At 38.5% G+C, this 24,080-nt stretch overlaps 1 protein-coding gene across 1 annotated transcript in view; it reads right to left on the reverse strand.

The window, feature by feature from the left end:
- The window catches only part of LOC140738787 (lysine-specific demethylase RSBN1L-like), an 87,452-nt gene that overhangs the window by 21,565 nt on the left and 41,807 nt on the right, over positions 1-24,080 (reverse strand). The window contains exons 3-4 of the mRNA XM_073066619.1: positions 1,711-1,848; positions 170-312 (exon numbers count right to left, since the gene is read on the reverse strand). Coding sequence (XP_072922720.1) covers positions 170-312; positions 1,711-1,848 — 281 coding nt within the window. The remainder of the gene's footprint in view (positions 1-169; positions 313-1,710; positions 1,849-24,080) is intronic.

Genomic DNA, 24,080 nt, shown 5'->3' on the forward strand with positions numbered 1-24,080 from the left:
TTATACAAACTGAAAAAAAAATGGTGATTAAGGCAAGCAAAGATTGTAGAGCTTATTCCTATGAAAAACAGCTAAAGGGAAAATGACTGCAAGTGAGCCACAATTGCTTATCATCTAGAAGATAAAATTACAGTCTTGGTTAACACAATACATTAGGCACTGAACTCACCGCCGTCGTTTAAAAGGTGATTTTGGCATGTCTGCTATAGGGATCACCTGCTCTCCTGGACGAACCCACATAATAGGACCATCATCACTTTCTTTACGGCACTTAAGTTTGAGACTAGAAAGTGATCCCCATGGCAATGTGCGCTATTAACAGAAAAAAGGAACAAAAAAATTTCACATTTTATTATGTCTCCTTCACAAAGAAATTTGTCCAAGTTAGAATTACAAAATTCAACCAAATTCCTTCAAAATGAATTTCAATATACTTATGATAGCTAATTACAATTATAAATTTATCTTCAGTTGAAGGGACAAATGTAAGTGACCAAAGCAACCACTTGTATTGGTTTAATTCCTCATTTAATAACATAGAATCTTTCTGAGTCAGAAGGCAAGTAAATATTGTTCTTCTGTAAGATCAAAGAAAAATACCTGCCAAGGAGAAAAATACACTTGACAAAATTAAATTTTGCTCAAAAGCAGTCACCAGAAATCTCCTCTAATTTTTATGAAAATCCAAACTAAATCACTTAACTTCAGCATTTTATTTTAAAATCATGCTTGTTATAGCTGAAACTTCCCCATCTGATACCTTTGAGACCTAACTAGTGCTGAATCACAAAAAATGGCCTCACAATCACTTTCCTCCTCTGAGGTGAACTGTTTTTTTTAAGTATAAATACTCTCTGGGTTAGACAAGGATTCCAAGAACAGTTGGTTCTGCAAAGTCAGAAACGCTGTTGGCTGATATTGTAAGAGCTCACTGATAGTACAGATCTTTGTTAATTTTACACCTCTAACTAAATCTGATTTAGATTTAATTAGTACAGCTCCGAATTAAGATTCAAAACATGCCATACCACAGAGTTTTTGTATTACTACTTATTTCGGTCACTTTTGCAATAACAACAATATAACTTAATTGTGCTTTCACAAATAAACTACCATTATTCCAACCTTGACAGATATTACATGATTAGACATTGCTTGAAATTTAAATCCCTGGGCAAGTCCTTCAAATGGTTTATGATCCAATTGATCTTGCATTTGTATAAAGATATGTATTTGTACAAAGATAAACTAGATAGCACTCGAGGATTTTAAGCAGATCATAATAGACATGGATGAGGTTTTAGTGTTACTTTTCATTTGCTGGTATTCAATAACAAATTATTTCTTTCCATTCACTAAACAATGACTGACTATTGCTTGGAAGAATGATGAGGTTAGTCACATGAGTTTTGTGCACAAATTGCTAAGTTCTAGAATTCTCTGAACCTGAGGTTTTTGGAGGTTAGGTTATTTAAATAGGAAGTAGATACATTTTAGTGATCAAGAAATTGAGGGCTATCAGGAAAAGACACACACACAAAAAAAAGAGGTGAAGCCTGAGGCAGATCAGCTAAGAAAATATTGAATGGCATGCAGGGTTGGGGTCTACTCCTATTTTCTTATGTTTTTGTATTCACCATACATGCAGTCCAGAACATTTCCTAACAGTTGTCAATACCTGTAGATTCCAATCATTAAAAAAATACTTACTTTTAAAAACGGAGATTCTTCCAGTCTATCAAGAAACTCTGGAAAATAGTCCCCAACTTCTTCGTCCACAGCTCCTACTAAACTGATCTGTCGCATTGGACCAGCCCTGTAAGTACCATGCGAATATGTACGCTTCACCTAATATCAGATTAAACAAAAGAAAACACACAATGTTAGGCAAATATACATTAGTCCTGCCATGTTACAGTATATAACATTGAGTATGAACACAAAATAAATTTCTTTGTAAATCTCTGAGGCCTGTGCCAAGAATTGGAGCATTTTCACTTTATGCCCAGTTCACAGTAAAGTACCTCATTTACTGTTGAAAGTAAAACCCAACAGCAATAAAAAAAATAACAGCTGGTCTGCCACATACCTCGAGAGTTACAGAGGCATGATTTGATGTGGCAGAATGTTCAAGTTATTTGCTATTGATTGGATGGATGCATCTGTCATGATCTTTCAAGAATCACTTGATTCTGGCATGGGCCCCGGAGGACTGGAAAATTGCAAAAGTTACTCTACTTTTTAAGAAGAGAGGAAGACAAAAAAAGGAGAAAATTACAGGCAAGTTAGCCTAACCTCAGTAGCTGGGAAAGTGTTATTAAGGATGAGGTTTCAGGGTACATAGATAAAATAAGTCAAACTCAGCATGGTTGAGTTTCCTTTCAAAAAGGAATCTTGCCTGACAGATCTGCTAGAATTCTTTAAGGAAGTATCAAACAGGGTGGACAAAGAGGAGGCAGTGGACGTCATTTACTTAGATTTTCCGAAGGCATTTGATAAGGTGCCTCACGAGGTTACTTTACAAGATAAAATCCGATGGTGTTACAGGAAATATACTGGCATGGATAGAGGAATGGCTGATAGGCAGGAGACAGCGAGTGGGAATAAAGGGGGCCTTTTCTGGTTGGCTTCCAGTGACTATTCGTGTTCCTTGGGTCAGTATTGAGACTGCTACTTTCCACATTGTTTGTCAGTAATTTAGATAGTGGAACTGATGGCTTTGTGGCAAAGTTTGCGGATGGTATGAAGATAGGTGGAAGGGTAGGTAGTGCTGAGGACTTATGACAAAGTAGAAGAATGGGCAAAAAAGTGGTAGATGGAAAGCAGTGGGAAATGTACAATATGGCATTTTGGTAAAAGGAACAATAGTGTAGACTATTATGTAAATGGGGAGAAAATTCAAACAACACAGGTGCAAAGGGACTTAGGAATCCTCGTGCAAGATTCCCAGACAGTTAATTCACAGGTTGAGTCTGTGGTGAAGGTAGCAAATGCAATGCTGGCATTATTTCAAGGGGACTAGAATACAAAAACAAGGAGATATGCTGAAGCTTTATAAGACACTTGTCAGGCCGCACTTGGAGCATTGTCAACAGTTTTGGACCCCATATCTCAGAAAGGATGTATTGTTATTGGACAGAGTCCAAAGGAAGTTCACGAGGATGATTCTGGAAATGAAGGGGTTAATATATGAGGAGTGTTTGGCAGCTTTGGACCCATTCTCACAGGGATTTATAAGAATGCATGGGGATCTTATTGAAACCTACTGAATGCCGAAAGGACTAAAGGATGTTTCCTCTGGGTGAGGGTATCCAGAACTAGAGGGCACAGCCTCAAAATTGACGGGCGACCCTTTAGAACAGAAGGCGGAATTTTTTTAGCCAAAGAGTGGTGAATATGTGGAATGTTCTGCAACAGACTGCAGTGGAGGCCAAGTCAGTGGGTATATTTAAAGCAGAAGTTGATAGTTTCCTGATTGGTCAGGGAATTAAGGGATATGGTGAGATGGCAGGTATATGGGGTTGAATGGGACCCAGGATCAGCTATGATGAAATGGCAGTGGACTTGATGGGTGGAATGGGGTAATTCAGCTCCTATGTCTTATGGACTTCTTTTTAACAATAAAGTTTTAAGAATGTGTAAAGTTGTTGAATAAATATGCTGATCCTGGCACAATAGGGGAAACGAGGCAGGTGGGATCTGAATGAATCAATGCAACTGAACATGATTATGACCAGATTGAAGAATTAGGGAATTAACAGTAATTGGAATGGGAGACTTAAATATTAAATCAGGAAGAGAGAAAAATACAGTGGTGAAAGAAAAATTGGTTAGAGGAAAAAAACCATCTTGGTGAAACAGCAGCTTCACTTTGGAATATATGAATTTAAGCACAAACATCTTCATGTCCTTTTACATTTCCATTTTACCAATGTTACCAATTTCCATCTATTACCTCAATAAGCACATTCTAACTTTAGATTGTTCAATATTCTGCTTCAAATACTGTGTCATAGACTTATAAGCATTTTAAAATAGTAATAACAATCACTATATTAGGACCATCGAGGTGAAAATGAAGGCCTTCTCACTGATGCAAAATATAAACCAAAAGAAATAGAGGACATGTAATGTAGCACTAATTAAAATGACAAACAATAAAAGTACAAGATGCCTTTGTTTAAATTCCAAAATTTACAGTTAACAAAGCAGTCAAGTATATGACGCAAAACCACCACCAAGTATAGAAAGATGCTGGATGGTACTTTCTGATGGCACAATTATTAAATGCCCAAAAGAAATACCCTTCAGATCTCTCAAATAAGCATACCCATCTTTGATTTGCCATTTTTTTAAAGAATCATTTCCTCAACCTTCAAACTAATTTTCAATCCAATTTCCTCTACGTGGTAAGATAAGTAAAATTCATTTCTTTCTTCCTTTCCATTTACTAGCACAAAGTATAATTACACCACATCCAGCCAAAGGCTTCATTTCAATATAGTGTTCATTTAATGGTACATAATTAAATGAATTCTTTCCAAGTGTGAATATATCTTCAAATTAAGAAGGAAAATCTAACTCTTAACCAGAAATATTCGACAACCCTGAAGCAAAATATTTTGAAGACATTTTAGTTAGATATATAAAAAATATTATTTAAAAAAGTCATGCAACCATTTTCAGAAGAGTACATGTCTAACAGCATTACTCATGACAAGTTCAAAAAAATTTAAATTTATAACAGAAGGAATGCCACGCAAAACCATCTTAATCATACCAATTACTTTTTTTTTTAAAAGGTGGCTCTAGATCATGGTTTCCCAGACTTTTTTTATGCCATGGACCCCAACCATTAAATGAGGGGTCCGTGCACCCCAGGTTGGGAACCTCTGTTCTAGATTATTTCAAAATTTTGGAGAACAAATTCTATGTAATGATTCCTCCAACTTATTATAGATGGAAAAATAACTCTTTTCATCAATGAAAGAAGGCCTGTGACTGAGGAAGTACGATGCTGCTGACATTATAAGGCTTGAATTATTAAAATATTTTATTGCTGGTAGCAATAAAATACTAATAGTAATTTTTCCCTTATTGGTATCCAGTGATATCCACAGGTCTGTAACCTAGGCCATTTTAAGCAAAATAACGCTACAATGGATCCAATAACAAATTATCAGACTATCTGGGAACTGGGAAAATTTGGTACCTGGCACAGCTTCTCACACTTCCTTGAAATTTAACTTTGTTTCCCATGCTCCTTTTAAACTTACTGGGTTCTGGACTTCCGGTAAGATGGCGATTGTTTAGCTGCTCCGAACTTTTGTTCCGTTACTGTCGCTATCTTTGCACTAAATGTCTTCATTTTTTAAACCTTAGTTAGGAATTATTTCGGTATCTCTTACTTGCCTGTGAATATATCTAACTTACAATGTCTAGCAAGAGTTCTAAATCCGGGAGAAAAGAAACTATGACCCCGTCGGACGAGACGCTGGTTGCGCTTGGAAAGCTCCGAGACGAAATCTTAAAGGAATTTAAAACCGCTTTCAAACAGTTAGAAGACAAACTGGATCGGATCAACGATAAAGTGGACAAACATGCTGCACACTTATCTCGCATCGATTCGACTTCTGAAGGTTTAGAGAGTCGTGTTCGATACTTGAAGATTCTCTGTTCCAGCTTAGAGGAAAAATCTAATAAACTTCTTTCCAAAATGGTGGATCTCGAAAATCGTAGCAGACGCTGCAATATCAGAATTCTGGGATTACCAGAGGCGACTGAAAAGGGATCAACCGTGAAGTTTTTCGCCGAGTTTCTCTGTGAGTTATTCGGGAAAGATTTGCTTCCGAAGCCGCCCAAGCTCGAACGGGCACACAGAGTTTACGTTCCCCTCGGAATTCTGGGCTCCCGCCCGCGACCAGTAATCTTGAGTTTCCATCAATACCAGGTAAAACACAGTCTGATCGTAGAGGCGCGTCACAGGGGGTCGCTTCCTTCAAGGATACAACCATTCGCTTTGTGGAAGATTTTGCACCCCAGACCTTAAAGATGCGCGCTGAGTTTAAAGGCGTAATGAAAGTGCTTTTTGATCGTGGTTTCAAACCTTCCCTTCGTAATCTTGCTGATCTACGAATCAAGCTTAATTCCGGGAAATTCAAGTGGTTCAAATCAGCGAAGGAAGCTGAAGCGTTTGTGGCAAGTCTTCCGGCTATCCAGTCATCTTCGGAATCTGATCGGACCTCCTAAAATGGTGGATAAGTACTCCTCGTAGTAAAATTACTTTCTTTGGACTCGGAATTCACTTGAATCACTCAGACATTATTCATTGAAACTTTAAGGGCTGTTGACAATCTCTCCCGGGATTTGGTGTGTGTGTAATCTATTTTTATTCTTGTATAACTTTACCTACAGAGTTCTACAACTAACTCTAACTTGTTTTGGAGGTTTGAAGTCTTTAGTGAAGGCCTCCCTGTTTGTCGGTTCACAGTTCAACTGCCGATTTATTTTTCCTTTGTTTAAAATATTTATTTATTTTATCTTTTTCTTTTCTTCACCCTTTTTTTTTCTAATCTCTGAATTTTTTTCTCCCTTCTCTGTAAACGGTCGATAAATACTCGTCTTGAATTTATAATTTTCCCCTTTCTCTTCTTTTTTCTTTTTCCTCCTTACCTTTTTTTTTCCCTTTCTCTTACTTTATTCTTCTATAATTTTTCGCGGGTAGGTTAGTTTTGGTTTTCTTCCGATTTTCTCTGTATTAAGTTTTATATTTCTGCAGAAGGTGTTCTAATCTGTAGTTATGTTTTCTAGTGCATAAACTAGTTATTATTTGCTATAGTATTTATACGGAACTGTTGTTAATGACACAGATCTGGAAGTTGTATTTGGGTTAATTTTTTTGGTAGAGCTAGCTACTTGTTTTGGTAGCCGTCTAGTTTTGGGTTGTACGGGTGGGGTGAATTTTCCAGTTCCAACATCTCTTTATTGCTTAGGACATGTTTATATTTTGACCTTACGAATCTATGTTTACATCTCTGCTCCCAGACTGCTATTGTACTGCTTGACTTTTTATATGCCTGCTGCCTTTTATGCATTAGTAATTGATAATGGCTAGTGCACTTAAATTCGTGAGCTGGAATGTAAAGGGACTGAACCACCCTGTTAAAAGGAGGAAGGTATTCTCACATATTAAACAACTCAAAGCTGACATTGCTTTCCTCCAAGAAACTCATATTCGTTGTTCTGATAACTCCAGGCTTCTGTCAAAGTGGGCGGGTCAGCATTTTCATTCATCCTTTGCCGCTAAAGCTACGGGAGTTTCCATTCTTATTAACTCAAATATTCCTTTTGAACTCCATAATAAAATATCTGATACAAATGGCCGTTTTATTATTGTTTCTGGTAAACTATATAACACTAAAGTTACACTAGCAAACCTGTATGCCCCCAACTTTGATGATGTTAACTTTTTTGAACGGTTTTTTCCCTCATTACCAGTCTTAAACTCATACTCTCTTATACTGGGTGGTGACTTCAACTGTTGGTTGGATCCTAAACTGGACCGATCGTCCTCTGTTACCAGATCACCTACTAAATCTGCCTCAGCTATTCAATCGTTTCTCTCTAATTTTGGTATCTCTGATATATGGCGTTTCCTCCATCCGACAGAGAGAGATTATTCTTTTTTCTCACATGTTCACCATACCTTCACTCATGCGCAATGGCTTAACGACATTATGGCCTGCTTGGACCTCGAAAAAATTAATTATTCAGTTCTTAATTCGGATCTAAAGTTCCATAAGGTCTGGGGACCTTTTATCGAGTACTTTCATAATCTTCCTCCTGACTAGGGTTTTTTTTTCTCTTTTTATTTTCTTCTTTTCAGTCCCTTGCTTCCAGCTCCCTTTTTTTTCTGGTAGTAGGCATTATTATCCTCTGTTGCTAAGTGTATTCACAGTCTGGGAGTTTGACTGTCCGGACTTATACTCTTTATACTGTGTGGTGGTTGGTCTGGAGTTGTTGTTTTTTTTTCTTGTGTTGTGGGGCTTGGGGAGGACACTAAGCTCACTTGTCTTTAATTTAGGTGCTTTTTTGTTAAATTCTCTTCCTTTGTAGCATATTGTTATTGTATGCTTAATCTTGCACTGTATTAATGCTCCTCATTGGGATTTGGGGTTTTTAATTTTGTAAAATGTTTTGAAAAACTAATAAAAATTTTTTTTTAAAAAAACAAACAAACTTACTGGGTTCTCTCAAAATGTTACTGCTAAAAGTGAATTGAAACTGTATGGGAGTATTGATAAGAATAACATCTAAGAGTCTGGAAAATCCGGTGGTCCAGCAAAAAAGTCCCAAGTATCCTGGATTAAAGGAGTATAGTGTATTTCACATCTCTTGTCAACTGCTTGATGTCTTACTCAAGTGATCAGAAACCACACCAAAAATACATTCCATTCATCCAGCTCATCACTCAGTCTACCCACATTCTCCTCCGTAACACAGCTCTCTGTATCGCTGCACTACTACTGAAATACTCCAGATCATCATCTTCCCTTCCAAGCTTGATATGACAATGAAGACTCTGGATAGACAATAAAAATAGATCTTTTAGATTTACAGTATATGGCATCACTGTGGCATGGAAAATGTGTTAAAAGTCCTTTTCCAATGAAGTCATGCAAAATATACTACTAGTGATATGTTAGAAACTACCCATCCTACAAATACTTGGAATACATCTACATAGATAGTGTCTACTACACCATTTAACACACCTGTAAGAATTACAAACCCCTTTTTCTTTAAAATCAAACTCGTGACATCACTTTGGCAGTACCTTAAAAGTGTGAATACTCATCAAACTACAGGACACAATAGCTTTTAAAAATGAGTATTCTTAGAGTTTACCATCTCAAAATATGCCTTTTTCACACATCACCAGTTTTTAATATCAGTTTAATTTTCAACATGTTTTAATTATTTCAGGTTAAAATCATGTAAACCAGTATACAGTGAATAAGCACTTTTGCAACTAAAACAAATGACTGGAAAACCATCCCTAATGTGTGCTCCCTGCTAACATCCAAGTTCTAGACTAATCATATCATCCCAAACCAATACAGCTAGCTCCGCTGTAATGCACCTTTCCATAATGCAAGTTAGATATATGATTAATGGATTAGGGAACCTATTTGCAGTACACAGGCTGCATTAGTTATATTGTGATTATGGTGGGGAATCTACTTTGAAGGCAAAAATAGCCAGTAGTACTACAATGCAACTCTTTATGATCAATGTCTTAGGAACACAACTATTGCATTAAGCTGAGCTACATACATATCTTGTGTGTTCACATAATGCAAAAACTTTGAAAAAGCATATAGGACTTCATCCCTGCTGCTGCCATCTTGTCCAACACCCCACTCTCACTGCTGAATTTCCTGTACCCCTATCACCAATGCTGAAAACCACTTCTACGGTCTATTCCAGGACTCTCTCTATTTCTCTTCTCTTTACTGCCTCCACAGAGAAAAGATATGTCATCGTTTAAGGGATTGTGGGTTACTTGTGGCATTTTATAAACATATTTAATTCACATTTTCTGCATGTAAAGAACAATTCTACATATGTCAATGTGATCTCTATACTTTAAGAATTATGATTGCAAATAACTAATACACAATGTTGAGTCAGATAGTACATAACATCATTGATAACTTTAGAAGGCACCACATCAGCTCAGGATTTGTATGCTTGAGCCTTGAATCCACTACAGGCTGTAGGCCAAAGAAGACAGCCTGCCCTGGGCTTTTTAGATCAGCTTGTGGTTGAGCCCACAAGGAAAATGACAATTCAGGATTGGGTGTTAGGTAATGACCCAGATTTGAGAAAGTAGCTTAAGGTAAAGGAACACTCAAGGGTCAGTGATTATAATATGCCAGACTTCACCCTGCAGCTTGAGAAGGAGAAGCTAAAATCAGACGTATCAGTTTTACAGAGGAGTAAAGGGAATTACAGAGGCATAAGAGAGGAGTCAGCCGAAGTTGACTGGGAGGGGACACTAGCAGGGAGGGTGGGAGATCAGCAATGACTGGAGTTACTGGGAGCAATTCAGAAGATGCAGAAAAGAAACATCATAAATATGAAGAAGGGAGTATGAAGCAGCCATGACTGTAAAGGGAAGTCAAAGGTAGCATAACAGCTAAAGTGAGGTAATATAATATAGCAACAATTAGTGGGAAGCCAACAGAGGGCAACTAAAATAGCCACAAAGAGAGAAAAGATGAAATATGAAGGTAAGCTTATATAAAGAAGATTACAAAAAGTTTTCTTTCCTGATAGATATATAAAGAATAAAAGAGAAGAGTGGATGTAAGGACTGCTGGGAAATTACATTAGAGAGGCAGTAATGGGGGACAAAGAAATGGCCATCAATCTTAATAAGTATCTTGCATCAGTCTTCACTCAGGATGACATTGACAGAATGCCTGAAATGCAGGAGTGTCAGGGGGAAGAAGTGGGTGTTGTTTCTATGATCAAGGAGAAAGTACATTTGAAGCAAAAAAATCTTAAGGTAGATGAGATGGACGACACCCAAAGGTTCTAAAAGAGGTAGCTGAAGAGACTGTAGAGGCATTAGTAATGATCTTTCAAGAATAACTTTCCGGAGTACTGAAAAATTACAAATATCACTCCACTCTTTTCGAAAGGAGGAAGAAGAATGGAAATTATAGGCCAGGTAGACTGACTTCAGTGGTTGGGAAGATGCTGGAGTCTATTTTTAAGGTTGGGGTTTCAGGGTACTTAAAGGTACTTGACAAAATAGACCAAAGTCAGCATTGCTTTTTAAGGAGAAATCTTGTCTGTTGGAAATCTGTTGGAATTATTTGAGGAAATAACAGGCAGAATAGACAAAGGAGAACCAGTGTATACTGTTTATTTGGACTTTCAGGAGGCCTTTATCAACGTGCTGGACATAAGACTATTTTTAAAAAAAATAAGAGCCCATTAGAAGATTGTCTGAATGGTAGAAGACAAAGAGTGGGAATAAAGGGGGCCTTTTCTGGTTGGCTGCTGGTAACTAGTAGTGTTCTGCAGGGTTGGTGTTGGGATCGCTTCTTTTCATGTTATATGTCAATGATTCAGATGAAGAAGTTGATGGCTTTGTGACAAAGTTTGCAGGTGAGGTGGAGGGGCATGTAGTGTTGAAGCAGGGTGTCTAGAAGTTGATGGCTTTGTGTCCAAGTTTGCAGGTGATATGAAGATAGGTGGAGGGGCAGGTAGTGTTGAAGCAGAGTGTCTACAGAATGTCTTTAGACACACTGGGAGAATGAGCAATTGTAGGGAAGTCATGCACTTTGGTAGAATGATAAAGGCATTGACTGATTTCTAAATGTGGAGAAAATTCAAAAATCAGAGGTGTAAAGGGACTTAGGAGTCCTTTTGCAGGATTCCCTAAAAGTTAACTTGCAGGATTGAGTAGGTGGTAAGGAAGGCAAAGGCAATGTTTGCATTCATTACGAGAGGAGAAGAATACAAAAGCAAGTATATAATTCCAAGGTTTTTTTAAGGCATTGATCAAACAGCACTGTGAGCAGTTCTAGGCCCCTTATTTCAGAAAAAAAGTCCTGGTATTGGAGAGGACCCAGAGGAGGCTCATGAGAATGATCTCAGGAATGAAAGGGTTAACATACGAGAGCATTTGATGGCTGTAGGCCTGTACTCACTGGTGTTTAGAAGAAACGAGGGGTTATCCCATTGAAATCCAAGGAATATTGAAAGGCTGAGATAGAGTGAAAGTGGAGAAGATGTTTCCTATAGTGGGGGATTCTAGGACCAGAGAGTACAGCCTCAGAATAGAGGGAACTCCATTTAGAACAGACAAGGAGGAATTTCTTTTGTCAGAGGTGGTGAATCTATGAAATTCATTGCCACAGGCAGCAGTGCAGGCCAAGCTATTGGGTGTATTAAAGGCAGAGGTTGATAGGTTCTTGATTATTCAGGATGTCAAAGGTTACAGAGAAAAGTTAGAACTGGGTTGAGAGGGATATTAGCCATGATGGAATGGCAGAGCAGAGCTGAGACAAAATGGCATGATGCTGCTCCTGTGATATTATGGTCTAAAGGACTATGTACTGTATCTGCATGGGCGGGAGGGAGGGAGGGAGGAAGGGAGTTTAGTTTACTGCTGTTATTTTGTTCTTCTGTTATGTTGGTGCCGGAATGTGTGGCGTCACTTGTGTGCTGCCACCAGGATATCCTCAGGTGTGTTGATTGTTCACTCAAACAATGCATTTCACTGTATATTTCCATGTACAAATAAACTTGAATCTTGAATAAAGTGAACCTGCCTTTACAATATAATATCTAAATATAGAAAGTGTTTATTTCCATGACTGGACTTTGACAAATAATAATGCTCTCCTTAGTCACTACAGCAAGATAAATTAATCTTTCTACAAAGTTATAGGAAAGGTTTTATCTTTACCTGAGTAGTATACGATACTTCTGAATAACTCAATTAAGTACAGAAAAATAAAGGCCAACTAACAATTTAGTTTTTAAGCAAATATTTAAGAAGCAAGATTTAAGGTCCCAGGACAGTTTGGGGAAAAAAGATAAAACACTGAATACAGGTAGTTACAAGTTACGAACATCCAACTTACGGACAACTCGTACTTACGAACCGTGGAAGGAGAATGCCATGCGCCATTTTAAGTCGTTGCCGTTGACACTGTGTTGAGTGTTTAACTTTGTATTTGGCTTAAAATTTTCTTAGTAAGATTCACCCTGAAACCACCCCCCCTCCCCCGTTCCAGTCGGCTGGTGGCACAGTGAGATCAGCGCCGGGCTGGAGAATGGAGGTTTCTGTGCCGGGTTGATGTCGATCCAGTGACTCACATACCATCCGTGCCGGGTTGATATCGAGCTCGCAACTTGACCTCGTAAAAAAAAAACACTGCCACCTCCAGTTTAAATTCCCATGTGGAATATTGTGGATGATCAAATATGCAAACCTAGCACAGCCCCCACTTGTCCCATTCAGCCTGCCTCAGTGCAGTGGTCCTTAGGACCCTGCAGACCTCGGGACCCACTGCCCGCAGTGTTTCCGTTCCATTGACGGTGTACGTTGGCCCTTAAGACCCAGCGGACCTCAAGAGCCAGCGGAGGTCGGGACCCGATGCCCACAGTGTTTCTGTTCCATTGATGGGAAGCGATCGCGATTGAAAATAAAGTGGAAATAATAAAGCATTTGGAAAGAGGTGAAACGCCATCAGTCATTAGAAAAGCATTAGGCTACAGTCGGTCAACAATCAGAACAATTTTAAAGGATAACGGATAAAGTGAGAATAATGGAGCATTTGAAAGGCCCTGCCCCAATGAAAGCTACAATTATTACTAAGCAACGCAGTGGCTTAATTATTGGAATACATACGTTTCTTAAGTGTTTTATATGCATAGAAAGGTAAAATATATACTATATACTAAGACAAACGTTTGACTGACACTAAAAAATACAAGATGTATTTGTTCTCACGTACGGACTTAAATACGGACTCAGGAACAGAACTCGTATGTAATCCACGGACTGCCTGTATAATGTTTCTGAAAACATAAACATTACAAAGACAAACAAAAATGTTCCATGCATGAAGCAACCATTAATTCCTTCTACCATGGCTGAAAGGGCACTTGACTGCAATTTCACTCTTATCCCTTTTTTCCCCTCTCCTTATCTGTAAGATGTAAGTTTTAAGATATAATGAAATTTGGGAGGGCAGTAGAAAACAAAATTGAGAGGCAGGGGAGAAAAGCAGTGGAAATGCATGGTGAGAGAAGAGGGTAGTTGGGTTGGTAAGTGAAGAAACAATCAGTCTAAAATGCTGAAGTGCAAGCTGATGGTTGAATCTAAATTTTAAAATAAAACTTATTGCAAAATAGGACCTTTTGAAATTGTCAAACTTGGTGTTCAGTACAAAATCTAAAAATACCTAGTTGAAAGACAAGGTTTTATTTCCCAAGGTTGCTTTGGAATGGTAAAGAAAAGTAATGCAAGGATTTGAGTGTGGCATCTGGAAGTTTATACAGACAGACAGACATACTTTATTGATCCCGAGGGAAATTGGGTTTCCTAACAGCCGCACCAAGAATAGTGAAGAAATATAGCAATATAAAACCATAAATATTTAAATAATAATAAGTTAATCATGCCATGTGGAAATAAGTCCAGGACCAGCCTATTGGCTCAGGGTGTCTGACATTCCGAGGGTGGAGTTTTAAATTTTGATGGCCACAGGTAGGAATGACTTCCTAAGCCGCTCAGTGTTACATCTTGGTGGAATGAGCCTCTGGCCGAACTTACTCCTGTGCTTAACCAGTACATTATGCAGTGGATGGGAGTCATTGTCCAAGATGGCATGCAACTTGGACAGCATCCTCTTTTCAAACACCACCGTCAGAGAGTCCAGTTCCACCCCCACAACATCACTGGCCTTACGAATATGTTTGTTGATTCTGTTGGTGTCTGCTACCCTCAGCCTGCTGCCCCAGCACACAACAGCAAACATGGTAGCACTGGCCACCACAGACTCGTAGAACATCCTCAGCATCGTCCGGCAGATGTTAAAGGACCTCAGTCTCCTCAGGAAATAGAGACAGCTCTGCCCCTTCTTGTAGACAGCCTCAGTGTTCTTTGACCAGTCCAGTTTATCGTCAATTCGTATCCCCAGGTATTTGTTATCCTCCACCATGTCCACACTGACCCCTTGGATGGAAACAGGGGTCACTGGTGCCTTAGCCCTCCTCGGGTCCACCACCAGCTCCTTAGTCTTTTTCACATTAAGCTGCAGATGATTCTGCTTGCACCATGTGACAAAGTTTCCCCTGTACTCAGCCTCATCTCCCTTGCTGATGCATCCAACTATGGCAGAGTCATCAGAAAACTTCTGAAGATGGCAAGACTCTGTGTTGTAGTTGAAGTATAATCACACTAGTGCACTGTACAGGGATATTCTGCAAAGTAGTTGCTCAATCTGCATTTAGTTCCTGACATAGAGACGACAATGTTGTGAACCATGAACACTAGGAAGGTTTTAGGGTTCTGAATAGTGGGAAGGCAGAATATAAGAGAAGAGGCAGGTTATTGGATTTCTGTGATTAAATTAGAATGTGTTATTGAATAAAGTGGGTATTAGTAGAGATGGAAGCATGAGGTCAAAACTATCCATTTGGAATTCTGTAAGGAAAAAGGTGCGTTTATGTGCAGAAATTGCAGTAGATGATGTGTTGGGGTAGAATGCGAGGACAGAGAAATCCTATCTCTTGCATCTTAGAACTTCATCTTAAAGCTAGAAAAATCTCTAGCTTTTCCTGATGAAAGATTATCAACCAATAACATTAATTCAATTTCCAACTGCACAAATGAGAACTTCCCACTTTTTCTGTTTAAAAGTAACTCCAGTGAGTAGCTTAACTGTGCAAAGTTTTGATCTTCGAATCCAACAAAGTCTTGGTTGCAGTCCAGCATTGATTCACTGAGTTGATCCTCAGTATTCTGGAAGATTTACTTGAATTGCTTTATATACAATATCATTTAAACAAATGTGGTGAACTACATTTACCTGTCTGGACACGCCCCCCCCCCACCCCCGCTGACTGCTCCTGTGGCTCCTCCCACAGACCCCTGTATAAAGGCGATTGGAGGCACTGCTCCCCCCTCAGTCTCCAGGATGTTGTGTGGTGAGCTCTTGCTGCTGTCGCTGCTGACTGTGCTTTCTTCCAGCCAATAAAAGCCTATCTCGACTCACGTCTCCGAGAGTTATTGATGGTGCATCAACAAGTGAGAAGAATTACTGCAGAAACATAAGGTTTGAGATAGCCAAATGCTGAGAGGCTGTTTCTTCTCGCTGAAGTACCAATGTTAGAGGTCAGCATTTTTGAAATTAAACAAGAAGTTACTCAGAGGGCTGCAATTTTTTTTTAGAACTCTTAACCCCTAGCTGTTATTGATGCTCAGCCATGAACTTGAGGAAGAGGATCAACCATGATCATATTCAGTGTAAAAGTAGGCTTTGGTGTTAATCCTGCCTCTATTTCACATTAAGGAATCTCTCCAGCACTTACTATGCTAAATATTGCTTTAGTTAAGCTGTTTTCAAAGTCCCACTGACTGTGTTGTCATGCACACAAATAGTCTAGAGTTCCTCAAAAAACAGTCAAAAGGCCCGGTTCTATAAATAATTAAATATGTTAAAATAACTTAACAAAGAAACCCCAATTACAAAATGATAAGGAGCCTTTACAAATTTCCAGTGTTTTCACTTAACTGTACTTGCCAATTGCTGTTTCAAAGTGTCACAAGGTGAGTCATTGAAAGATACTGTTCAGCAAGATGTATTACTTTCTTTTGCCCTATAAAATGCATTTAACATAATTGACAAAAATCAAATTACTGTACTTTTCTCTTAATGACTCTCAGAGATGTTCACTATTTACTTTTTTTTTGTTTAATTATATGTAAGCTTAGGGACAACATAGAAATGTAAGAAATATGAACAAAGGCCATTCAATCAATCCTGCCTGCTCCGTAATTCAAGATCATGACTGCGCTTTAACCTCAACATGAAGTTTTTGTAGTACCCCACGTCCCCCCATTCTCCCAAAACTAAAAATGTATTGATCTCTCTTGAAGCTACTCAATAACAATCCTTCCATTGCTCTCCTGGGTAGAGAATTTCAGAGATTTACTACATTCTCGGTGAAGAAATTTTTCATCTGTCCTGAATGACCAACCCTTAATCTTGAGAATGTGTTCTTGCCTCCTGACACTCCAGCCAAGAGATATTGAGTCTGCAACCATGCTATCAATTACTTTAGCATTTTTATGCATTTCAATGAGAAAGCATAAAAGCTAGCAAATTAATTGATGTACTTGTGACATCCATTTTTGGACATCGGAGACACAAGCTAATTCTAGCTGCTTTGCAGTTTGCTTTCCTCAGTTGATAGCAAGATGCTTTGAACTTCACATGATCTAAGAGCAACTATCATATGAGAACAAACCTTAAAACATAGATGGATACTGACACACCTCTAATAAATATCCTATTACAATTTACAAAACAATATGTATCTAGTTTTACTCATTTACATACTCATGAATTACAAATAGGAGGCCATTTCAGTCCCTCAAACCTGCTCCATTATTTAGTAAGTTCTGGACCAATCTGACTACTGTCTCAACTCTGCACCTCCATCTACAAATGGTACCTTTCATCACTTAACAATTTTTTACAGCAGGATACATAGATATTCAAAGACCCCTCCCACCTCTTTGGAAGAAGTGCTCCAAAATCTCATGAAACACAAAAAGCTCGTCTCAGTTCACCTTAAACGAATGACCCTTTATTTCTTAAAAAAGTGACACCTAGTTCTGAATCATCTCACAAAAACATCCTTTCATTACCCAATCTGTCATATTCCTTCGAGGTTTTACATGGTTTTATCAAGTCCTCTCTCACTTTTCTAAAATCCAGTGAATGCAGGCCTAACTTGCTCAGGCTCTCTTCATACATTAACCCTTAGCCCAGGAACCAACCTCTGATTCTAAGTGAATAGCCTGGCCAGTCAATCCCAGGTGTCAGTCTAGTAAACCTCCCAAGAACTTGCTTAACCTGTTTAAAACAAACAAGATGAATACTAAACATAGAACTCCAGATATAGTTTCAACAAAGCTCCATAAAACTTAAGTATAACTGATAAAGTTTTAAGGGAATTGGGCAATCTCAGACAGACAGACATATTTTATTGATCCCGAGGGAAGTTGGGTTTCGTTACAGCCACACCAACCAAGAATAGTGAAGAAATATAGCGATATAAAACCATAAATAATTAAATAATAAGTTAATCATGCCAAGTGGAAATAAGTCCAGGACCAGCCTATTGGCACAGTTTGTTGATTCTGCTGGTGTCTCTGATGGTGGTGTCTGAAAAGAGGATGCTGTCTAAGTTGCATGCCATCATGGACAATGACTCCCATCCACTCCATTATGTATTGGTTAGGCACAGGAGTACATTCAGCCAGAGACTCATTCCACCGAGACGTAACACTGAGTGTCATAGGAAGCCATTCCTACCTGTGGCCATCAAACTTTACAACTCCTCCCTCGGAGTGTCAGACACCCTGTGCCAATGGGCTGGTCCTGGACTTATATCCACTTGGCATGATTAACTTATTATTTAATTATTTATGGTTTTATATCGCTATATTTCTTCCTTATTCTTGGTTGGTGCGGCTGTAACGAAACCCACTTTCCCTCGGGATCAATAAAGTAAGGTTAAGTCTGTGTATTCTGGTTTGAGAATGGCTGCAGTTTGAGCAGCTGTTGTCTTCTGACTTTCCAAACCTTTTGGTTTCATGTTTAAATTCACACCTGCTTCTTTGAGTGAAAATAAGGATTATAAATTTACAAAACCCACAAGAAGATGTCTCCTAACTTTTCACACCTTTTGGTTTCAAAAAAAGGTGGAGATAAGGCAGGATATTCTTTACATTCCTTTCTTAATTTTGGTGAAGTGTCATCTAAATTACTAAGTCTGCTCTATTTGAGAAGCCGGAATGTCTATGGATCTGACTGTTCTTTTGTATTGGGATGTTAAAGGATCAATTTGTCCTGCTGACTCCCTGTCTCACGTGCAGGATGTAACAATCTATACTCTGTTTTCTGATTACCTCTGCCTGATGTGATGAAGTGTTCTTTGTCAAGTACATTTACCTCTGTTTTAGGTGATTACGTGGCCTTTGTCTCAGACTATCACTGTTGATGGCATTCATGACAAAGATCGTATAAAAAACTCTGTATCTCTGTCCTTCGACAGAGAGAGACTTTGAGTGTCTGACTCTGAGTGCAGATGGAATGTTCTCTCTCGTAGCTTGCTACTAATAAAGGTGGAAAAGAATCAACTGTGGTATTTGTTTCATTACATTGGGTTGATCACCGTTGACATAACCTGCATATTTCCAGTTTAATTTCTCAAGTAATAAATAACATTCTATTAACTTTCCTTTTCTATCCATAATAAATTTAGCAATACATTTGATAAAGCAGAAGTCAGACGTACAAGTATTACAGTGGAGTAAAGGGAATTACTGAGGCATGAGAGAGGAGTTGGCCACAGTCGATTGGAAAAGAACACTGGCAGAGAAGCAATGGCTGGAATTTCGGGAAGCAATTCAGAAGGCACAGGATACATACATCCTGCAAAGAGGAAAAAGTACCGTAGATTCCGGATTTTAAGCCGCTACTTTTTTCCCACATTTTGAACAGCTTTGAACTTTGCGGCCAATAATCCGAAGCGGCTAATGCATGATTTTTTTCATGCCGCCTCGTAAACATTTTGCCTCATAACAGTAGACCAATAAAATTGATGAGTAGTTCACAGAGGTCCAATGAAATTGTACGATAAATCAAGCGCACTTTCACAATTAAATTATTGTAAATCAGTCATTTGTACTCACCCTCATCAACATGGAAAACACTCGAAGCATTGTGCTGCCTACTTAGTTTAAACTATATTTGTTTTCTGTACTACATCGCGGGATGCTATGACGTCACACCCGGTTTCGCGGTGTCTTGTGGGAAAATGCCGGTTTGCGATAAACGGGAAGGGGGGGGGAGCGCATTACGCGAGCGGCTTTGGATCTGAGCGAAATCTGCTTTTAAGTTAAAGGTGATCAATAACTTTTCCTGGTAGGCTGCAATATATATATTTTTTTACCAGTCGTTAGGAGATATTGGAATGTTGTTCAGTAAAGAAGTATACGCAACGTATATTTAAAAGTAGCCGCGTACGGGCACGGTTCGAAAAAAAGCATTTGCAATATGTTTTTGTTTTTGTTACCATATGGATTTAATTAAAAGTTAAAAAAATCCTCACGTGTAATATCTTTCTGTGTAAATATCTCATATTACAACGTGGGACACCTGCGGCCGAAAATCCGGTGCGGCCTAAAATCCGATGCAGCCTTTACAATTAAAAAATTGATTTTATTTCTAAAATTAGAGCCAGCGGCTTTTAATCAGGTGCGCTCTGTAGTCCGGAATCTACGGTAGTCTAAAGGGAAAATGACACAACCATAGCTAACAAGAGAAGTCAAAGCCAGAGAGGGCATACAATAGAGCAAAAATTAGTGGGAAATTAGAGGATTGGGAAGGTTTTAAAAACCACAGAAGGCAACTAATAAAGCCATTAAGGTAAAGATGGAATATGAAATTGAGCTAGACAATAATATTAAAGTGAACATCAAAATTTCTTCAGATACATAAAGTATAAAAGAGAGGTGAGAGTGGATATCGGATCACTGGAAAATGATGTTGGAGAGGTAGTAATAGGGGACAACAAAATGGCGGACAAACTGATTAAGTATTTTGCATCAGTCTTCACTGTGGAAGACACCAACCAGCAGTGGTGGAAGTTCCAGGTATCAGGAAGTATCAAGTGTGTGAAGTTACCAGAATTATAGAGAAGGTTCTTGAGAAACTGAAAGATCTGAAGGTAGATAAGTCACCTGAACCAGATGGTGTACATCCCAGAGTTCTGAATGAGGTGGCTGAAGAGATTGTGGAGGTAGGAGTAATGATCTTTCAAGAATCACTAGATTCTGGAATGGCTCTGAAAGACTGGAAAATTGCAAACTCCACTCTTCAAGAAGGGAGAGGGGCAAAAGAAAGGAAACTAAGTCAATTCATATGACCTCAGTAGTTCAGAAGATGTTGGAGTTGATTATTAAGGATGAGGTCTCAGGGTTCTTGGAGGCGCATGATGAAGTAGTCAGTGTGGTTTCCACAAGGAAAAATCTTGCCTAACGAATCTGTTGGAAACCCTTGAAGAAGTAAGAAGCAGGATAGACAAAGAAGAATCAGTTGATGTTGCGTATTTAGATTTTCAGAAGGCCTCTGACAAGGTGCCACACGAGGCCTCTATCTCCTGATCTCCGTGGAACACTTCTGGCCACAGACCTGTAAGTCAGAAACTCTCCCTCCACTGCTACCCTTTGTCTTCTAATCTTTGCCTTTAAATCTCTCAGACCACATGTCTCAGACTAGGTGCAATGGTGCCTTGCTCAGTGTTCAGGCTGTATTCTCAGATAGAAGAATGATAATCGAATGTGCCAAATTGGGTCATTATAGCATAAAAGAGATGCCAATATTAACAATACAGGCTGCTCCTGAGCAATAAACAGATTCCGTTTTTAAAGACGTCTCCAAGTCAACTAAGTCCACAAAATGAAAAATATGCTTTAAAAAGTGGATACAGTAACCACAACTCCATAGTACTGAAATTAATGTAAGAGTGATACGAAATAATTACTAAAAATGGAGGGAGAGCGAAATCTAGTTCTGTTATCTAGTTCTAATCTAGAGCTAATCTAATCCAGAACAAATCTAGTTCTGTGCAGGTTGAATTTTTAAAATTAATATAGAGGGCATATGTATGAATCAGAGATTTGCAACTCAGGTATTACCTGTACTGTACTGGGAACCAGTCACAAACTTCTGCCCTCAGATGTAATAAACTCAACAGTAATCACTGAATGGCAAGATTATTACTATAAAGGTCTCCAGGCTTGGGAGAGCTGTGCAGTCAAAGGGAGAGGGAGAAAGACTAGAAATGCATTCCGGCATTTCTAGCATTAGGTGATTAGATCCAGATGATCTGTCAACGTGAAGAGAAGCTGCCACTCATTGTGTTGGACAATCTTGAGGCTCACATTGTTAGCACTAAATGCTTCTTGCAAACCCAGCTTGCCCATCACTATCTCCCATTTACAACTTATCCATACTGATTCATGGATAATTCCTGTTGTTGGAGCATGAAGGGGATAGCAAAGTGCAGAGACCAAGCAGATATTATTTTTAAAAACATAGAAAAAGTACAGATGGGTATATATCTGTGTTTGGCTGGGTGACCAATATTCAAATAAAACAATACCCCACAGGGCAAATCCAAATAGGGCACCACAGCTCTGCCCAAAAGAATGGTTCCTAAAAATACATTTTCTTTCTGCACAGCACACGTTAAATAACCACAACATCAACTTGCTTCAATTAGAATAGGTTATTCAGCTAAAATTATTTATTTTAATTCTGTTTTCCAATCTTCACAAAAACTCAATTAAAATACCCTACTATAAATACAGTAGATTCTGGTTATTTAGATAATTGATTAATAGGGACAGCCACTTACTTGGGACAACTCTTAAAGAACAAAAATTAATTGAGAAAATAGCTGGGATTCCCTTCATTTATTTTGGACACCATGCTGCTTAATTGGGACAAGAGACTGTTGCTGAAGTTTTTATACTAGTGTCAGCTGTGCGCACTTATGTGGCCGTTAAACACTACAACTTAGAATGAACAGTTTTAAAATAGCATCAGTTTTGTGTTTGTGTAAACAGCAAGACATTTGGAACTGTTTTGCTCACTGAAGTTTCAAGCATTCAAGCTTAGAGATGCCAAAACCAGCTGGGAGTGAAAATGAAAACAATTTCATTACCTCAACAAGTTAGGAGTTACGAAGAATTTGAACACATCATCAATCATCTTGAATGTTACAATGAAAATTAAGATTTGGAGGATGCAATCATTGAAAGTTTCATATGAAGGCAGTTCATTATCTGTACTAGGTGTTTGTGCTGATTTTGTTCATTTAGTCAATTAAAAGAACATGACAGCATACACTGGATGAAGTCATCCATCAATAACAATTACAAACTAATACATAATTTTATAGCACTGTAGTATTGGTGACGTTTCATTTCATTAAAATACATAATCTGTTACTCAGTTAAATGGTAGTTTGTCTTTTTTTATATACTTATTTAACTATTTCCATGAAACTTCGGCTAATTGGGGCAATTGCTTAATTGGGCTTAAATGTACTGCTCCTGATGTGTCCAAATTAACCATAATCCATTGTATTATAACTACACACTATGCCCTCATTACCTGTATACACGTCATGGGGATAAGACATGGATAACACCACAGCACTTTCCTTTGTATCCAATTAACCACTAAACAAATATGCCTAATAGTATTTTAAAGGCATTATACACATATTAATGTATTAAAATATAAATACCTAAAAGGGATGAAATATTGGGTAACAAACTATTTTCAGTAATACTTATAAGCAGTGATCATTTTTTAAAATCGGAGGTGCAGCTACACAAGTGAAAGCTGTTCTCTACTAGAGCAACATAAAAGCAGGAAGCCACCAGATACAACGGATCATCACGTATACAGACAATGACCAGTACTTCAGCATGGACATCTATACTTGTTCAATATATTTGTGGCAGATAGGACTACCGGTATATGTGATTACACATTTTAAATATGATAATATTAAAATATATGATTAACTATCATAAAAGGAATTGAATTTAAGAGCATGGGAGCTTGCTGGGAGCAAGTTACTGGCGAGGCTGCATCTGGAGTAATGTGTGAAGTTCTGGTCTCCTTATTTGAGGGAATATATACTGGCCCTGGAGGCAGTGCAGAGGAAATTCGCCAGGTTGACTGTGAAGATAAGGAGTTTAGCCTATGAGGAGAGATTGGGCTGCAATGGACTATACTCACTGGAATTCAGAATAGAGGGGATCTTATAGAAACATGTAAAATTATGAAAGGGATAAATAAGAAAGAGGCAGGACATGTTTTTCCATTGGTAAGCTAGACCTGAACTTAGGGACAAGATCGAGATACAGGGTAATAGACGTACTACAGAGATGAGCAGTGAGAGACAGGGGAGACAACAGTTTTCCCCAGAGAGTAGTGAATCTGCAGAATTCTCTGCTGAGGAAAGCAGTAGAGGTTACCTCATTAAATATATTTAAGATACAGTTAGATAGATTTCTGCATAACAGGGAATTAAGGTTTATGGAGAAAAGGCAAGTAGGTGGAGCAGAAACCATAGCCAGATCAACCATGATCTTATTGAATGGCAGAGCAGGCTCAATAGGCCAAATGGCCTACTCCTGCACCTATTCATAGGTAAACAATATTCAATACTATTAC

This window comes from Hemitrygon akajei, chromosome 14, assembly GCF_048418815.1.
Source record: "Hemitrygon akajei chromosome 14, sHemAka1.3, whole genome shotgun sequence".
In the NCBI taxonomy this organism is placed as follows: domain Eukaryota; kingdom Metazoa; phylum Chordata; class Chondrichthyes; order Myliobatiformes; family Dasyatidae; genus Hemitrygon; species Hemitrygon akajei.